The 14,977-nt window shown below is 48.3% G+C and overlaps 1 protein-coding gene across 2 annotated transcripts in view; it reads right to left on the reverse strand.

Annotated features, from left to right (window-relative positions):
• UNC45B (unc-45 myosin chaperone B) overlaps positions 1-13,828 on the reverse strand; it is a 39,273-nt gene extending 25,445 nt beyond the window's left edge. The window contains exons 1-9 of one of the 2 annotated variants that reach the window (XM_064378473.1): positions 13,525-13,828; positions 13,022-13,189; positions 12,819-12,922; positions 12,466-12,502; positions 11,003-11,178; positions 8,545-8,634; positions 6,012-6,179; positions 4,987-5,155; positions 2,243-2,413 (exon numbers count right to left, since the gene is read on the reverse strand). In XM_064378473.1, the coding sequence (XP_064234543.1) occupies positions 2,243-2,413; positions 4,987-5,155; positions 6,012-6,179; positions 8,545-8,634; positions 11,003-11,178; positions 12,466-12,502; positions 12,819-12,922; positions 13,022-13,189; positions 13,525-13,675 (1,234 nt within the window). In that variant the 5' untranslated portion in view covers positions 13,676-13,828. The remainder of the gene's footprint in view (positions 1-2,242; positions 2,414-4,986; positions 5,156-6,011; positions 6,180-8,544; positions 8,635-11,002; positions 11,179-12,465; positions 12,503-12,818; positions 12,923-13,021; positions 13,190-13,524) is intronic. The other variant, XM_012445574.2, reaches the window with a different exon arrangement.
• Between the last annotated feature and the right edge of the window lie 1,149 nt (positions 13,829-14,977).

A 14,977-nucleotide genomic window follows, 5' to 3' on the forward strand; every position in this document is an offset into this window, starting at 1 on the left:
GTTCTAATCCTGTAATTGCATGGTTGTTTCCCCCGGCAACCAGCCCCCATTCTGACATGCTGAGGTTATCTAGGGGCTCCCAGCCACCAGTTATTGTTACACGAGCATACAAAAAGACACTTACCACTTTCCTGGCACACACTAACTATGAGGTTAGCTGTGTGCCAGGAAACAGCGGCAGAGACCAAACATGTATATTTCCTATTATGTTAAACCACACATTTAAAAAGTGCTCAGCAGGGCTGGGGAGTAACAGGAAGGGCCTGATGAGCCAGCCCAGACTCCCCAGCCTGGGTCCCAAAAGCCTCCCTCAAATGCACCTCTCCAATCTCATCTCCCATTCTCCTCTTCCATTCTTGCCCACACCTTGAGCATCTCATTTCTCTTCTGTTCAAACACTCTGGACCTTCTTCCTGTCCATTTTTTCCCCTTCCCTCGCCCAAGAGCTCACTCCGGGTGTGACATCCTGACAGCTCCCTTACCGTGCCTCCCAGCCCAGTTTGCACAACACGTAACACCTCTACATTGCAGCTTTGTATTCGAATATCTGAACTTTTAAATCCACATTATTTTTACCCAATTGCTATTCATGTTGGTGCCCTTTGTAAAAAGAACAGAATAAAAAATATTGCTCTTCACCTGTCCCATCCCATAACATGTGGATGAGCCTAGATCCTGGTGCAGAGAGAGAAGGTCTGCTGTTAATGCTCGCCTTTCATAACAGATGCAGAGAAGACCAGAATGAGGCAGGGAGGAAGTGGGGTTTGGGCGTTTAGCAGTAATGTGTTAAGTCTAAGCACCTGCACGTGCACTTTGCTGAGGTCTGTAAAAACCAAGCAAGGGAAGTGCAATATCAAAAGATATTTTTCAAGCTGGGAAACGCTGATCTGAACCTTTTAGAACAAGGTTCTGTGTGTCATAAAACCTATGAAAGAATTTACCATAGCAGATCATAAAACCACAAGTATGATTCCTTAACAATCAAAGCAATTGATTGAGGAGACAGGTAACACCTTGGAGCTGACAAATTGAGTGACTATCTGCTAGAACATGTAAAAGGAAAATAAAATCTTAGCCCAGTGCAGTGGCTCACGCCTGTAATTCCAGCACTTTGGGAGGCCAAGGTGGGAGGATCACTTGAGCCCAGGAGTTTGAGACCAGCCTGGGCAACACAGTGAAACCACATCTCTATAAAACAAAAAAATTAGTCAGGCATGATGGTGTGTGCCTGTTGTCCCAGCTACTTGGGAGGCTGAGGGGAAGCAGGATCGCTGCAGCCCAGGAGTTTGAGGTTGCAGTGACTATGATCACACCACTGTACTCTAACCTGAGCAACAGAGTGAGACCCTGTCTCTAAAAAAATAAAATAAAAATAAATTTAAAAACTAACATAAAATCTTGGGACCCCAATTCCCTAAACCAAAGGAAGAAAAAACTAAACTGAAAGCTGAGTCATGTAAGAAACTGCCTTTCCTTTCATTCCTAAGCAGATAGCTATAGATAAAAGGTTAAATATCTCCACATGTTTAATAAATTACTCTAGTGCTTAAATATGTCCACTCTATGTTCGCCTTATCTTCTGTAAAGTGGTGATTTGCCAAGCAGCAGACAAATACATAATTGACTATTCCCCTACCTCCTCCTTCCTCTTACAACATGTGCATTCATATAATGTGACCATACCTTCCCAGTCTCCCCTCCCGGCTGCTTTTCCCCTTGAAATGTTGAAGCCTTATAATCATCTTTGGAGAAAGGCTCAGACCACAGCCTGTTTCTGTGATTCTGTGTTTCCTCTCTTCTAGGCATGTCCTTAACTTTGGCAAAATCAACTTCTAAATTGATTGAGACCTGTCTCAGATACTTTTGGGTTTGCAAACATTCTCATTGTTCTTTATATAAAGTATACTTGATGCCATTTCCTCCCTTTTAGAAGGCCTGTGAAGTATTTTACCAACCATGAGATTTCTGGAATTTTACCCCTCAGTTGGTGGAGTCCTTGTCCCCATTTGCTAGGTAGCTCTGCCCACATGTTTTGGGGATGCGTCGGGGCACTTCTTGGGTGTGTTCAGGCTCTGAATTCAAAGCCTTGATCTACACCTTCACAGGCCACTGGTGGATCCTGACGTGCCAATACCTTTTCTCAACTTTTCAGTTAGGACCGAAGACCTCTTCAAGAGCCTCACAGTGCCCTGGTGCCCACATAAAAGGCTTGAGCAAGCCCCAAACCTTCCCCTCTTCTCACCGTTATCCACCACGTAGATGGTGCGTGAGTTGTCGTGAATGGCAAGGTCCTTCCTGGGGACATTCTTATTGAGCAGGTTCAGTGCCTGATCCCTGCCCTGGCCAGACACCTTCTTGCTGACCAGCATGTCCAGCAGGTGGCTGGTGATCTGCTTCAGGTCCTTCTTGGTATCTGAAGAACAAGAGGACGGGGTAAGTAGAGAGGGGTAGGAAATCTCACATATATATGACCAGGAAGAGCAGCAGCTTCTAGACTCTGGAAATACTGAATCCACTACTTCCTGAAGTGAATGTGAATTCCCAGGAGAGTATAGTGTTGCCCATCTCACCCGAAAAGAGGGAGAGAAATCCCTAGACAACACCCCCAAGGGGTCCTCCAGCCACCCTGAACATTGACTTCTACAACAGCTCATTCCATCCTTGAGCAGTTCAGATTCTTCGAAAGTTCTTCACTCCTAGCAGTGACTGGCAGAGATCCAGGGATGCTTTATGTAGTTATTAATAAACTGATTTAATAAAACACTTTCCAGAAAGGAAATTTCTACTCTTTAGAGACATTTCACTCCCCACAGATTCAGGCATTCTGGGAGCCTGAATTCAAGCTTTTGCCTGCAATGCCAGGACTTCCTGCCCACTGGTAGATCTTAAAAAGCAAATGTCTTTTTCTGATTTTGCCCTCCCTGAGACTTAAAGATTTTCGTTCTCATTCTAGGATGGAGCCCAAAGGCAGGCAAACAGAAAAGGAAAGCTCCCCAAACCATGTCAGATAAATAATGATGAAGGAATTCTCATCGTGATGAAGGAATACAGCTCCATCACCCAAGAAGGAAAGATGTAAGTAGATGTGACGGCTCGTTTCCAGACAAAGCCATGTCATGAGAGTGAGATAACGGACTTCTTCTATGAGGCTCCAGAGGACAGACTTTGGACCAGAGGCAGATGGAAGCTCCAAAGGGTTAGAGTGGAAACCAATATGTGGAAAAATTTTGTAGCAGAGATGTTCAACCCAAGGAAGTAATGGAAGATTGTGAATTGGTGCCTCCCTGGGAAACATGCCTCTCTGTATTCATGCTCTTGGGTAACCTCCCCCGACACTGGCCCTGGGCTGCTATGTGACCTGTGGCACAACCAGAGGCTTACATGGCACCTGCACATTGGGGCTTGTCCATTGAGAATCCAGCCACCACATTCTATAGAAACCCAAGCTGGCCACTAACAAGGCCACAAGGAGAAAAACCAAGGTTTTCTGGTCAACATTTCCAGTTCTGCCAGCCACACAAGCTGGGCCATCTTGAATGTTCCAAAAATTCTAGCTCAGAAAAGGAAAGTGACTAGCTGACCATTATGATAGTAAGTCAGAGTCACATCAAGAATCCAGGACTTCAGGGCTGGGCACGGTGGCCTGCAATACCAACATTTTGGGAGGCCACAGAAGGAAGGTCACTTGAAGCCAGGAGTTTGAGACCAGCCTGGGCAAAAAAGTGAAACCCTGTTTCCATGAAAAATTAGCCAGGCATGGTGGCGTGAGCCTGTAGTTCTAGTGACTTCAGAAGCTGAGGTGGGAGGATTGAGCCCAGAAATTTGAGGCTGCAGTGAGCTGTGATTGCATCACTACAGTCTAGCCTGGGTAACAGACAAGACTCTGTCTCAAAAAAGAAACAACAACAACAAAAAAACTCTTATAAACAAAATAAGAAAAAACATTAAAAAATAGGTAACAACGTGAACAAACCATCCAGAGATAAAGGAAGCCAAATGGCTAATAAAGATACCCCAAAAATGATCAATCTCATGAATAATTTATTTTGAATCTAACAAGATAGTTTTGTCAAAATCGCCTTCCTTTTTAAGGCTGACTAACATTCTATTTTTGTATATACCACATTTTGCTCATCCAGTCACCTGCCAATGGACACTCACGTTGTGCATCTTTTAGCTATTGTGAATATTGCAGCTACACCTGCTACTCTTATAATCAGAAAATATATAACAGGCCAGGTGCAGTGGCTCATGCCTGTAATCCCAGCACTCTGGGAGGCCAAGGTGGGCAGATGGCCTGAGGTCAGGAGTTCGAGATCAGCCTGGCCAACATGATGAAACCCTGTCTCTACCAAAAATACAAAAATTAGCTGGCACCTGCACACTCATGGTGGCGTGTGCCTGTAGTCCCAGATACTTGGGAGGCTGAGGCAGGAGAAGCGCTAGAACCCAGGAGGCAGAGGTTGCAGTGAGTCTAGATAGCATCACTGCACTCCAGCCTGGGTGACAGAATGAGACTCCGTCTCAGGCCGGGCGCGGTGGCTCACACCTATAATCCCAGCACTTTGAGAGGCCAAGGCGGGTGGATCACGAGGTCAAGAGATCGAGACCATCCTGGTCAACAAGGTGAAACCCCGTCTCTACTAAAAATACAAAAATTAGCTGGGCATGGTGGTGCGCGCCTGTAGTCTCAGCTACTCGGGAGGCTGAGGCAGGAGAATTTCTTGAACCCAGGAGGCAGAGGTTGCGGTGAGCCGAGAACGAGCCATTGCAGTCCAGTCTGGGTAACAACAGTGAAACTCCGTCTCAAAAAAAATAAAAATAAAAATAAGAGACTCCGTCTCAAAAAAAATAAAAAGAAGAAGAAAAGAAAAGAAAAGATATAAAACCAAGCCACCTCCACAAACAGGAAATGCCCAGTCTGGGGTGGCAACTGACTCTTTCTTTCCCCATCCCCTTGAACCAAAACTGAAGAATGTTTCCTACCTGGAACCAGGGCCTCCTCCTTCCCTCGAATCTCCTGCTTGTCCTCCCCAGACAGGGAGTCAATGATGGCTTGGAGCAGGTTGCAGACAGCCAGAGACATCTCCTCGTTCTCCACGGCCATGAGGCTACAGATTCGGTCTATCCGCACTGCTTGCAGAATCACTGTGGCCTAGAACCCCAGCAAGAACCATGGTCAGCTACGATGCAGATGAGAGGGGGTGTGATAATCCTCCCCACCCCATCCCATGCTGTAAAGAAATAAGCCCAGGCAGCCAGTGCCTCATAGGGCTCCCTGGTCCTGGAAACCTCTTGATACAAGCCATGCGCCTCCCTAGAGGACGGAGCTGTACTATCCAATGCAGTGACCACTGGCTGCATGGGGCTCTTGAGCACTTGCACTGTGGCAAGACCAGATGGAGATGTGCTGTAGTGTAAGCTATACACTGGATTTCAAAGACTTAGCATTAAAAAATGTAAAATACCATAGCCTTTGCATTCACCACTTTTGCATTAAGCAATTTCTTTTTTTCTTTTTTCTTTTTATTTTTTTGAGACAGAATCTCACTCTGTCACCCAGGCTGGAGTGCAATGGCTCAATCTCGGCCCACTGCAAACTCCGCCTCCTGGGTTCAAGCGATTCTCCTGCCTCAGCCTCCCAAGTAGCTGGGATTACAGGCACATGCCACCACGCTCAGCTAATTTTGTATTTTTAGTAGAGACGGGGTTTCACCATTGTTGGTCAGGCTGGTCTTGAACATCTGACCTCATGATCCGCCTACTTTGGCCTCCCAAAGTGCTGGGATTACAGGAGTGAGCCACCACGCCCAGCAGCATTAAGCATTTTCAATAACCTTGTCTTTGCTTAGTGAAACCCATTTCCAACTCAAAGGGAAAAAGAGACTGGAGCATGCTTTGACTTTTTATCAGGTTCCAATGATGCCAGCCACAGCCCTGACCACAGGTCACCCTCCAGATCCTTGGACCAGCAGCCATCTGCTCCACATGCCCCACAGCCAGGCGCTCACCCTGGCACGGTGGCCACTGCACATGCCCGACAGGGTCCGCACTGCAGCCAGCACCAGCTCAGGCTTCTTAGTGTCCAGAAGCTGTAGCAGCAATGCTACCCCATTGTTCTGGAAGATCTTCTCAGCCCCTGCTTCCTCACGGCCTAGGACAATGAGATTGTTGGCAGCCTGAAGGAAGAAGAGGCAATGAGGGTTACGAGGGAGGTATGGTCACCCAGGCCTGGACCATGGGCCAAGTACAACAGCAGTGCAAAGACTGGGATTTCAGAACATTGTTCTATTCTCTCACCTTGTAATTCTACTCCTGGAAACACAGCTCAAGAACATAATTCAAGAAAAAAAGCCAAGTAACTTGTATAGAGACCAACTTGATGAAATATATTGCAGCCATTAAAGTCATAAATAAAAAGACGAAGAGCAATGGAAAAGCATCGGTATGCAGATTCAGAAGCAAATATTTACTCCAAATGCACTTACGTTCAAATAAAGACGTATATAATGCTTATGGAGAAAGACTAGAAAAAAGGTGGAGAAATGAAGTATTTTTATATGGAGAATCATTTCCTTAAACATTTTGTTGATTCTCCTGTTCAGGGAATCTGAAGTTCCCAGAAAGTGGGCAGCAAAGACACTAGATGGGACCTGAAAGCCCTGGGTTTGAGTTCTGATTCTGCTCCCTGCTAGCTGTGTGAGCTTGGGTGAGTCACGGCACTTCTCTGGACCCTAGACTTCTCACCTGTCAATTTAGGCAGTTGAGCAAACAGGTTCCCAACTCTCTTCCCACCTAGAGCCTTCCAACTTAAGGATGCATGAAACTTAAAAGGCCCCAGGTCTTAAGCAGGACCTGAGAACCCAGGGCTGAGAAACACAGAAGGTGGAAGAAGGTGAGGAGGTGGACAAAGATGTCAAGTTGGGTGCTGGGGAGAGGGCTGACGAGAGAATTCCAGGCAAGCATGACCAGCTAAGGGTTTTGTACTTTTCCAAAAGAAAAAAAAAAAAAAAACCCATTATGTTCTCACAAGAGTTTGTTATAAAAGATATTTGCATAGTTTATGGATTTATTGACCATAAAACTAACAAAAATTCCCCAGACATTGTCTCTCAAGTTCTTATAAATGTAAAACACACAAATGTTCAATTTCTTTTGCCTTTGCAGAAGGACTAGAAGGAAACATTAAAAAAAATGTAACAAATTTGGTTAAGAGGATGATCATATCGGTAAATATTTAAATTTTTCAGAATGACTTCTTTACAATACTTTCTAATAAAATAAAACACAATAAATATAAATTTTTATTTTATAAATATATTTATAAATAAATATAAATATAAATAAATATGACTTTTTAATAAAATAAAACATAATAAAATAATCCGCCGTTATTTCTTAGGACAAAAATTATGGTGAAGCAAATGAGGTACTTGCCTAGGATGCAAAATTTAAAGGGGCCCCAAAGAACTCAACAATCGTCTGGGCGCGATGGCTCACGCCTGTAATCCTAGCACTTTGGGAGGCTGAGGTGGGTGGATCACTTGAGGTCAGGAGTTCAAGACCAGCCTGGCCATGATGGTGAAACCCCATCTTATAAAAAAAAAAAGAACTCAACAATCAAATAATAGTCAATAGATAGATAGATATTTTTCTTTCTTTCTTTTTTGAAACGGAGTTTCGCTCTTGTTACCCAGGCTGGAGTGCAATGGCGCAATCTCGGCTCACCGCAACCTCCGCCTCCTGGGTTCAAGCAATTCTCCTGCCTCAGCCTCCCGAGTAGCTGGGACTACAGGCGTGCGCCACCATGCCCAGCTAATTTTTGTATTTTTAGTAGAGACGGAGTTTCACCATGTTGACCAGGATGGTCTCGATCTCTTGACCTCGTGATCCACCCGTCTTGGCCTCCCAAAGTGCTGGGATTACAGGCGTGAGCCACTGTGCCTGGCTGATATTTTTCTTTTGAGACAGAGTCTCACTCTGTCACCCAGGCTGGAGTGCAGTGGTGCAATCTCAGCTCACTGCAACCTTCGCCTCCCAGGTTCAAGTGATTCTCCTGCCTCGGCCTCCCAAGTAGCTGGGATTACAGGCGCATGCCACCACACCCAGCTAATTTTTGTATTTTTAGTAGAGATCGGGTTTCACCATGTTGGTCAGGCTAGTCTCAAACTCCTGACCTCATGATCCACCCACCTCGGCCTCCCAAAGTACTGGGATTACAGTCATGGGCCACCATGTCCGGCCGTCAATGCTTTATTTTTAAAATTAAAATCAATGCCGGAAAAATCCATGATGAACAAAATATCAAAATTGCAAATAAAGACAGGATCCAACCCAGCTGCATGACTCTCCTCGCTGGATTCACCCAAATCTCAGTCCTTCTTATGGTTTACACTGTGTCCTAACGTGCTTAACCTTTGGCCAATTTTCCTTCCTGGGCTCCAGAGACAGGCCTGCGGGTCCCCTTCCCCCTTGGAATGGTGTCACTGTTCAGACTGTTGGCTGGGTCCTTCTGTTGGCTGGATAGCGTCGGCCAGCACTCACCTTTTCACGCTTATCAGCCTCACTGTTTTCGTCCAAAAGGATCTCAAACATCTTCTGTACCCTCGAGTCTGTGGAGAACTGCACTCGGAGCTGAGGAGAGAGGAGGGAGTGGGGAGGGAGGCAGGCGGGGTCCACGTCATTTCAGTCGGCTACACATTCAGTTCATCTCAGTAAATATTGGGGTGTCTACTCTGGGCTCCCACACATACATTCATTCAGGTATTCATTCGACATTTACTGGATAACTACGATTAATGAATAAATGCAATAGAATAGTGAACAAGTCCTTGTCCCTGAAGGCTCACCATCTGGCTACATTTGTTATCCCATTTGGTCATCACAACAGTCTAGGAAGGCAAAGGGTCATCAGCCCAGTTTTAGAGTCTAGTAAACAATCTGCTATTAGACATTTAAATAGGGATAAAACAGAATTATGTCTCCATACTCAGAATCCTGAAGCAGCTTTCTATTTTTCCTTTTTAACACACCTGAAGTGTAGATGAAGCAGCTTTCCAGCACTGTTTCAAGTAAATCAAACTCATTATGTTTGGATATCTAGTTCCTCGCCATCCCCACTCCAACCCCACTGCTCTGGGTCTTTCATAAAGTGACCTAACTGATCATCATCTTCCACCTCACCAGCTCCTTTTGAACCTCCTACTACTTTGTTCTTTGGGTCCACATTACTCCCACCTACTTCTGAGCTCATTTTTTAATTTTTAATTTTTTTTTTTGAGATGGAGTCTCACTCTGTTACCCAGGCTGGAGTGCAGTGGTACGACCTCGGTTCACGGTAACCTCTGCCTCCCAGGTTCAAGTGATTCTCCTGTCTCAGTCTCCTGAGTAGTCGAGATTATAGACATGTGCCATCACGCCCAGCTAATTTTTATATTTTTAGTAGAGACAGGGTTTCACCATGTTGGCCAGGCTGGTTTTGAACTCCTGATGTCAAGTGATTCACCCACCTCAGCCTCCCAAAGTGGTGGAATTACAGGCTCGAGCCACTGCACCCAGCCTGTTTTTAGTTTATTTTTAATTTTTGGTAGGAACAGGGTCTCCCTATGTTGCCCAGGCTGGTCTCTAACTCCTGGGCTCAAGTGATCCTCCCGCCTTGGACTCCCAAAGTGCTGGGATTACAGGCATGAGCCACCGCACCCAGCCCTGTTCTCATTTCCTTTGGGGGTGCACAGAGGTCTTTCCTTCGCCTATCCCTCTCTGAATCTCTCCTTAGTTTGTATTTCCTCAGTCCTTGAGTCTGCACCCTGGACACCATGCTGTGGTCCTACCACAGGGCTGCTCCAGATGTGTAGAAGTTACTGAGTCTTGGAGCAAGGGGCTGAGTGATCAATCACCTTACTGCTCTTACAGAGAGGAAACCAACACCCCAAGAGATGCCCCACAAAGCTAGCAGTTGAGCTAGTACCTCTGGTACAGGTTCTCCCCACCCTACTCCATTTTCCTAGAAAATATTTCATGCTTCTGGCCAGACGCGGTGGCTCACACCTGTAATCCTAGCACTTTGGGAGGCTGAGGTGGGTGGATCACATGAGGCCAGGAGTTTGAGACCGGCATGGCCAACACGGTGAAACCCCATCTCTACCAAAAATACAAAAAGTAACCATGGTGGTACATGTCTGTAATCCCAGCTACTCAGGAGGCTCAGGCACAAGAATCGCTTAAACCCAGGAGGCAGAGGTTGAAGTGAGCAGCTCAGATCATGACACTGAACTCCAGCCTGGGCAACAAAGCGAGAGTCTGTCTCAAAAAAAAAAATCATGCTCCTAATGGGGCCTGGCTCTCCTCTGTCCCTCATCAATGTCCTCAATTCCCAGGTATTTTATAATACCTAGAAAGAAAGATAGATCGTGTTGCAGACATACTAAGTTATAACAATATTTCTAAGCCTCCATCTGGAATTTTTTTTAGGGGGGCGGGGGAGATGGAGTCTCACTCTGTCACCCAGGCTGAAGTACAATGGCACGTAATCTCTGCTCACTGCAACCTCCGCCTCCCAGGTTCAAGCAATTCTCCTGCCTCAGCCTCTTGAGTAGCTGGGATTACGGGCACCACCCACCATGCCTGGCCATTTTTTCTATTTTTAGTAGAGATGAGGTTTCTCCATGTCGTCCAGCTAGTCTCAAACTCCTGACCTCAAGTGATTCACCCGCCTAAGCCTCCCAAAGTGTTGGGATTATAGGCATGAGCTGCCGCACCCAGACCGATATGGAATTTAAAAGACCTGTGTTCTAGCCTTGGCTGGCTTGTGCCCTTGAACAAGCATCACAGATAGAAGCACATTGAGCCGTTCTGTGCAGCCTGCCCATGCCACTTGCTGTCTCCATCTCAGAGTGGAGGTAGGGCTAGCCCTGCCCTGATGTCCCACCTCCCTAACCCATTCCTAATAGGAATGAAGAGAGGAGCTGGGTAGCCAAGGGCTGTGGGAAGAGGTCCAGCTCACCTTCTCCTGAATGCTGGTGTTGAGTCTCCTCAGCGTCTCCTGGAAGTTCTGGTTCCGTGGCTCAAGGGTGGCACAACGCTGCACGTCCTTGAAGGCCTGGTCCAGCTTCCCCAGGTGCTCCAGTGCCTGGCATCGCCGGTACAGAGCCTTGATATCCGAGGAATTGATGTCGATGGCTATTGAGGAGAGACGGGGATGAGGCCCTTAGGGAACCAGACAACAGACCACCAGCCCCACTGCCCCAACGCCAGGAAGCATGCTCTTGCTGGGCTTCTATGTCTTCCTTGGAGATTATCCACCCATATGGACTCTCTGGTCCATACCTCCCCTTTATTAGGGAGACAGTGAGATCCACAGAGTTTCAAGGTGGGAAGAGAGCTTAAGGATCTGTCATCCAGTTCCTAATGCTCCAGTCTCTGCTACAGGATCCCTGCCAGGGGCTTAACCAATCGGTGCTTGCATACCTCCTGCAGTGGGGAGCTCCCTCCTTCTCAAGACAGCCAGGCAGGCCGGGCACAGTGGCTCACGCCTGTAATCCCAGCACTTTGGGAGGCCAAGGTCTGGAGATCACAAGCTCAGGAGTTCAAGACCAGCCTGGCCAACATGGGGAAACTCCTTCTCTACTAAAAATACAAAAGTCAGCCAGGCGTGGTGGCAGGCACTTGTAATCCCAGCTACTTGGGAGGCTGAGACAGGAGAATTGCTTGACCTGGGGAGGCAGAGGTTGCGGAGAGCCGAGATCATGCCATTGCACTTCAGCCTGGGCAACAAAGCGAGACTCCATCTCAAAAAAAAATAAAAGTCCAGACACGGTGGATCACGCCTGTAATCCCAGCACTTTGGGAGGCCAAGGTGGGCAGATCACAAGGTCAAGAGATCGAGACCATCCTGGCCAACATGGTGAAACTCTATCTCTACTAAAAAATACAAAAATTAGCTGGGCATGGTGGTGCATGCCTGTAGCCCTAGCTACTCGGGAAACTGAGGCAGGAGAATTGCTTGAACCCAGGAGGTGGAGGTTGCAGTGAGTCAAGATCACGCCATTGCACTCCAGTCTGACACCTGGCCACAGAGTGAAACTCTGTCTCAAAAAAAAGAACCAGGCAGCTTAATCAGAAAACCTTTCCCTCTCCCTACCTGAAATGTGTTCCCTGTAACACAGCCCTCCCTGTAACACAGCCCTTTTAGCTTATGTCCAGCCTTGGAACCTCTGAGATGAAATCTGATCCTTCTTCCTTGTGACAGCCTTTTAGAAATTTGAAGGCAGCTCTTTGTCCCACCTGGGAGTTGCCTTTTCGGGGCTAAATACTGCAGCTTCCCTCAACTGCTCTTCACAGGATATGTTTCCAATCCTGAAGTCACTCCATACTCACTGTCTCTTCTCTCAAAATGGTAACTAGATTAAAACCCAGGCCATGCAGAGGAGCATGTGAGGGGGCAAGCTTGGGCTGGGAGGGGCTCACCTCTGGAGGCATCTGACGCTGCCTGGACGTAGCTCTCCTGAGGAAAGGGGGAGGAGACTTGGTTAATGGGGCCCCATGCAGAGATGGCCAGAGAGTGTCCCCACCTTGAGGGGAGAGGGTTTGCTGGGGGAGCTGCAGGCTTTCAGAGCCTCAGGGCATGCTCCTCGAGGCACGGAAAAGAGGACAGGCTCATCAGGCAAACCCAGGTTTGAATCTCTGCTGCTACCTGGGAGAGTTTGGGCAAGTTAATGAAGCCCTCTGGATCGCAAGTTTCTTATCTGCAATAGGAGGAGGACAGCAACAGCTCTCTCAGCGGCCATTAGTAAGATGCCATGAATAACCTATGAGAGCACCTGGCATGGGGCTGCTTCTGCTCCGGATGAATTTCTGTCTTTCCAGGGCATGGGTCGGGGGTTGGAGACACTCTTCTCCAACTCGAGGCATCCAGGAGAGCCGGCTGGGAGGAAGGACAATTCCTATCAGGGTGAAGGGGCTGCCACCCAGCCCCAAGGCCCCTCCGCTTCGCTCCCACCCTGTGCCCTGCCCTGCTCCAGACCGTTTTCAGGCCACAGGCTGCCCGGTTCCGATAAAGCGTGGCCAGCAGGGCCTTGTCCTTGGTGAGCTTCAGGGCCTGGCTGTAGTTCTTTGTGGCGGCCTTGTAGTCCTGGAGCTGGAAATGCCGGTTCCCTTCCTCCTTCAGCTGTACCGCGTCCGCCTCTGCCATCTGCCGGGACAGGAGCAGCTCCGTCTGGTCAGCCCCTCACTCCACACCCAGGAATGGGCTCCTGGCCTGAGGTCTGGAGCTCCAGGGTCCCCTCGCACCAGAGACGATGGTGGAGATTCTGCCTGGAAGGGTCCCACCCCCAGAACCCCCAAATCTATTTCCCCGTGAGGACATTATAGCATTTACTCAGAGTCCCTGTGCCTGACTCTCTGTCCCTCCCAGCCTGAGCAGGCAAAGCCACTCAGTTCATGCCAAAGGCCTGAACTCTCGTTGCAGGTCTTAGAAGTCGCTGTCTCCCTCCCCAGCCCAGGGCACACCCCAGGCCCCCCACTCACTTTCTCTCTGAGGACAATGCTTCCAATCTGCTCTCCTGTGAGGCTCTTCCCCTGAGCACTCCTGTGTCAACTTCCACCAGCCAGCCTCAGAATGCACCTCCCAGCCCCCACCCAAGAGATTTTCTTGCCTCATCCAGTGGCTCTGGACCATATTTGGCCACAGGGGCAGGTGCCCCTGGAGTCTGTCATTGATACTTAGGGTCCTCCCCCTCCCCAGACTGGTCAGTCATGACCACGTGGAGGTGCTGACCAGCCTCTGCCCAAGCTCCCCACTCTGGGGCGTCCTGGGAAACTCAGACGCTCACACCCCAAAGAGAGACAGAAAGATCCAGAAGGGACAGGAACCCCCCCAGCACATCCCCTCCCTGGGCACAGCTCTAATGCCCCTTTCCCCCTCTATCCCAGATAAACAGCCTCCTCTCCCTCCCCTCAACCATTGCTATTTTGGGAGCAGAGTGACAGCTGAGGGGCTGACAGACTTGGACACACAGCAGTTGCCCAGATCCCAGACCAGCTGGAGACTTCCAGAAATACCTTTCTGGAAGGAGGAGGGAGGGAGCAGGGGAAGAAAGTTCCTTCCCTTTTCCACTTCTGCGCAACACCTCAACCCACCCTGCTTTCATGTGTTCAAAATGTCGTCGCTTTTCAGAAAGACCAGCAGGACTCAGTTTAGTGTGAGTGAGTGGTTCGTTAGTTTCTGTCCGCATGTGGTCTCCTGTTCCTCCCCCTGTGTATGGAGTGCATATATTCAGGCTACGTCTCCCATTCCATTGGGAGCTGCCAGAGAGTGGGCTTTGTCTCTCCTCCATCAGGCTGAAATCTCTTAGGGCAAAGGTCGGGTCAGACTGGGAATTCCCTGAGACCAAAGCTCCCCCCACCCAACTGGGAACTCTTCTGGGACATACTGAGGCTCCCTCCTCAGAAGGAAGTCTTCCTGGGACAAGAACTATGTATTCACCATCACAGAGGGGTCTCTCCTAGGCAAGAATGTTTCTCCTTAGCTAACTGGGAGTCCTTGAAGCAAATTTATGACATTGTCTTCACTTGGACCCAGAATTCTTTGGCATTTCAGTGGCCCCAAGCCTGGGCTGTGAGCTCCCTGCTGGAAGGCAAAGATAGCACCCCATGCAGCTTGTCCCCTAATCCGCTTCCTGCACAGGTTCTGGCACAGTCAGTGTCCAAAGTGTGTTTCCTGAATGGAATGAATGTATGAATGAAAGAGTGGTGTCTTCATGCTGACCATTTCCTCTACTCACCTCTCGTCCCTCTCCCCTCCACCCCACACATATCTTCACACTTACCTGGCTGAAGCTGAGAAAGACATAGAAGAAAGTCTCAGGCGAAATCACTCGTACTAGATTCTACTCCCAGACCTGTGACCTTGGACACAGCTACATGACCTTGGACAGGTTCTACTACCCTGCTGCACACAAAGCCCAGCCGTAACACATGT

The sequence above is a fragment of the Aotus nancymaae genome, unplaced genomic scaffold (assembly GCF_030222135.1).
Source record: "Aotus nancymaae isolate 86718 unplaced genomic scaffold, 86718_ANA_hifiasm-v0.15.2.pri h1tg000018l, whole genome shotgun sequence".
Taxonomy (NCBI): Eukaryota; Metazoa; Chordata; class Mammalia; order Primates; family Aotidae; genus Aotus; species Aotus nancymaae.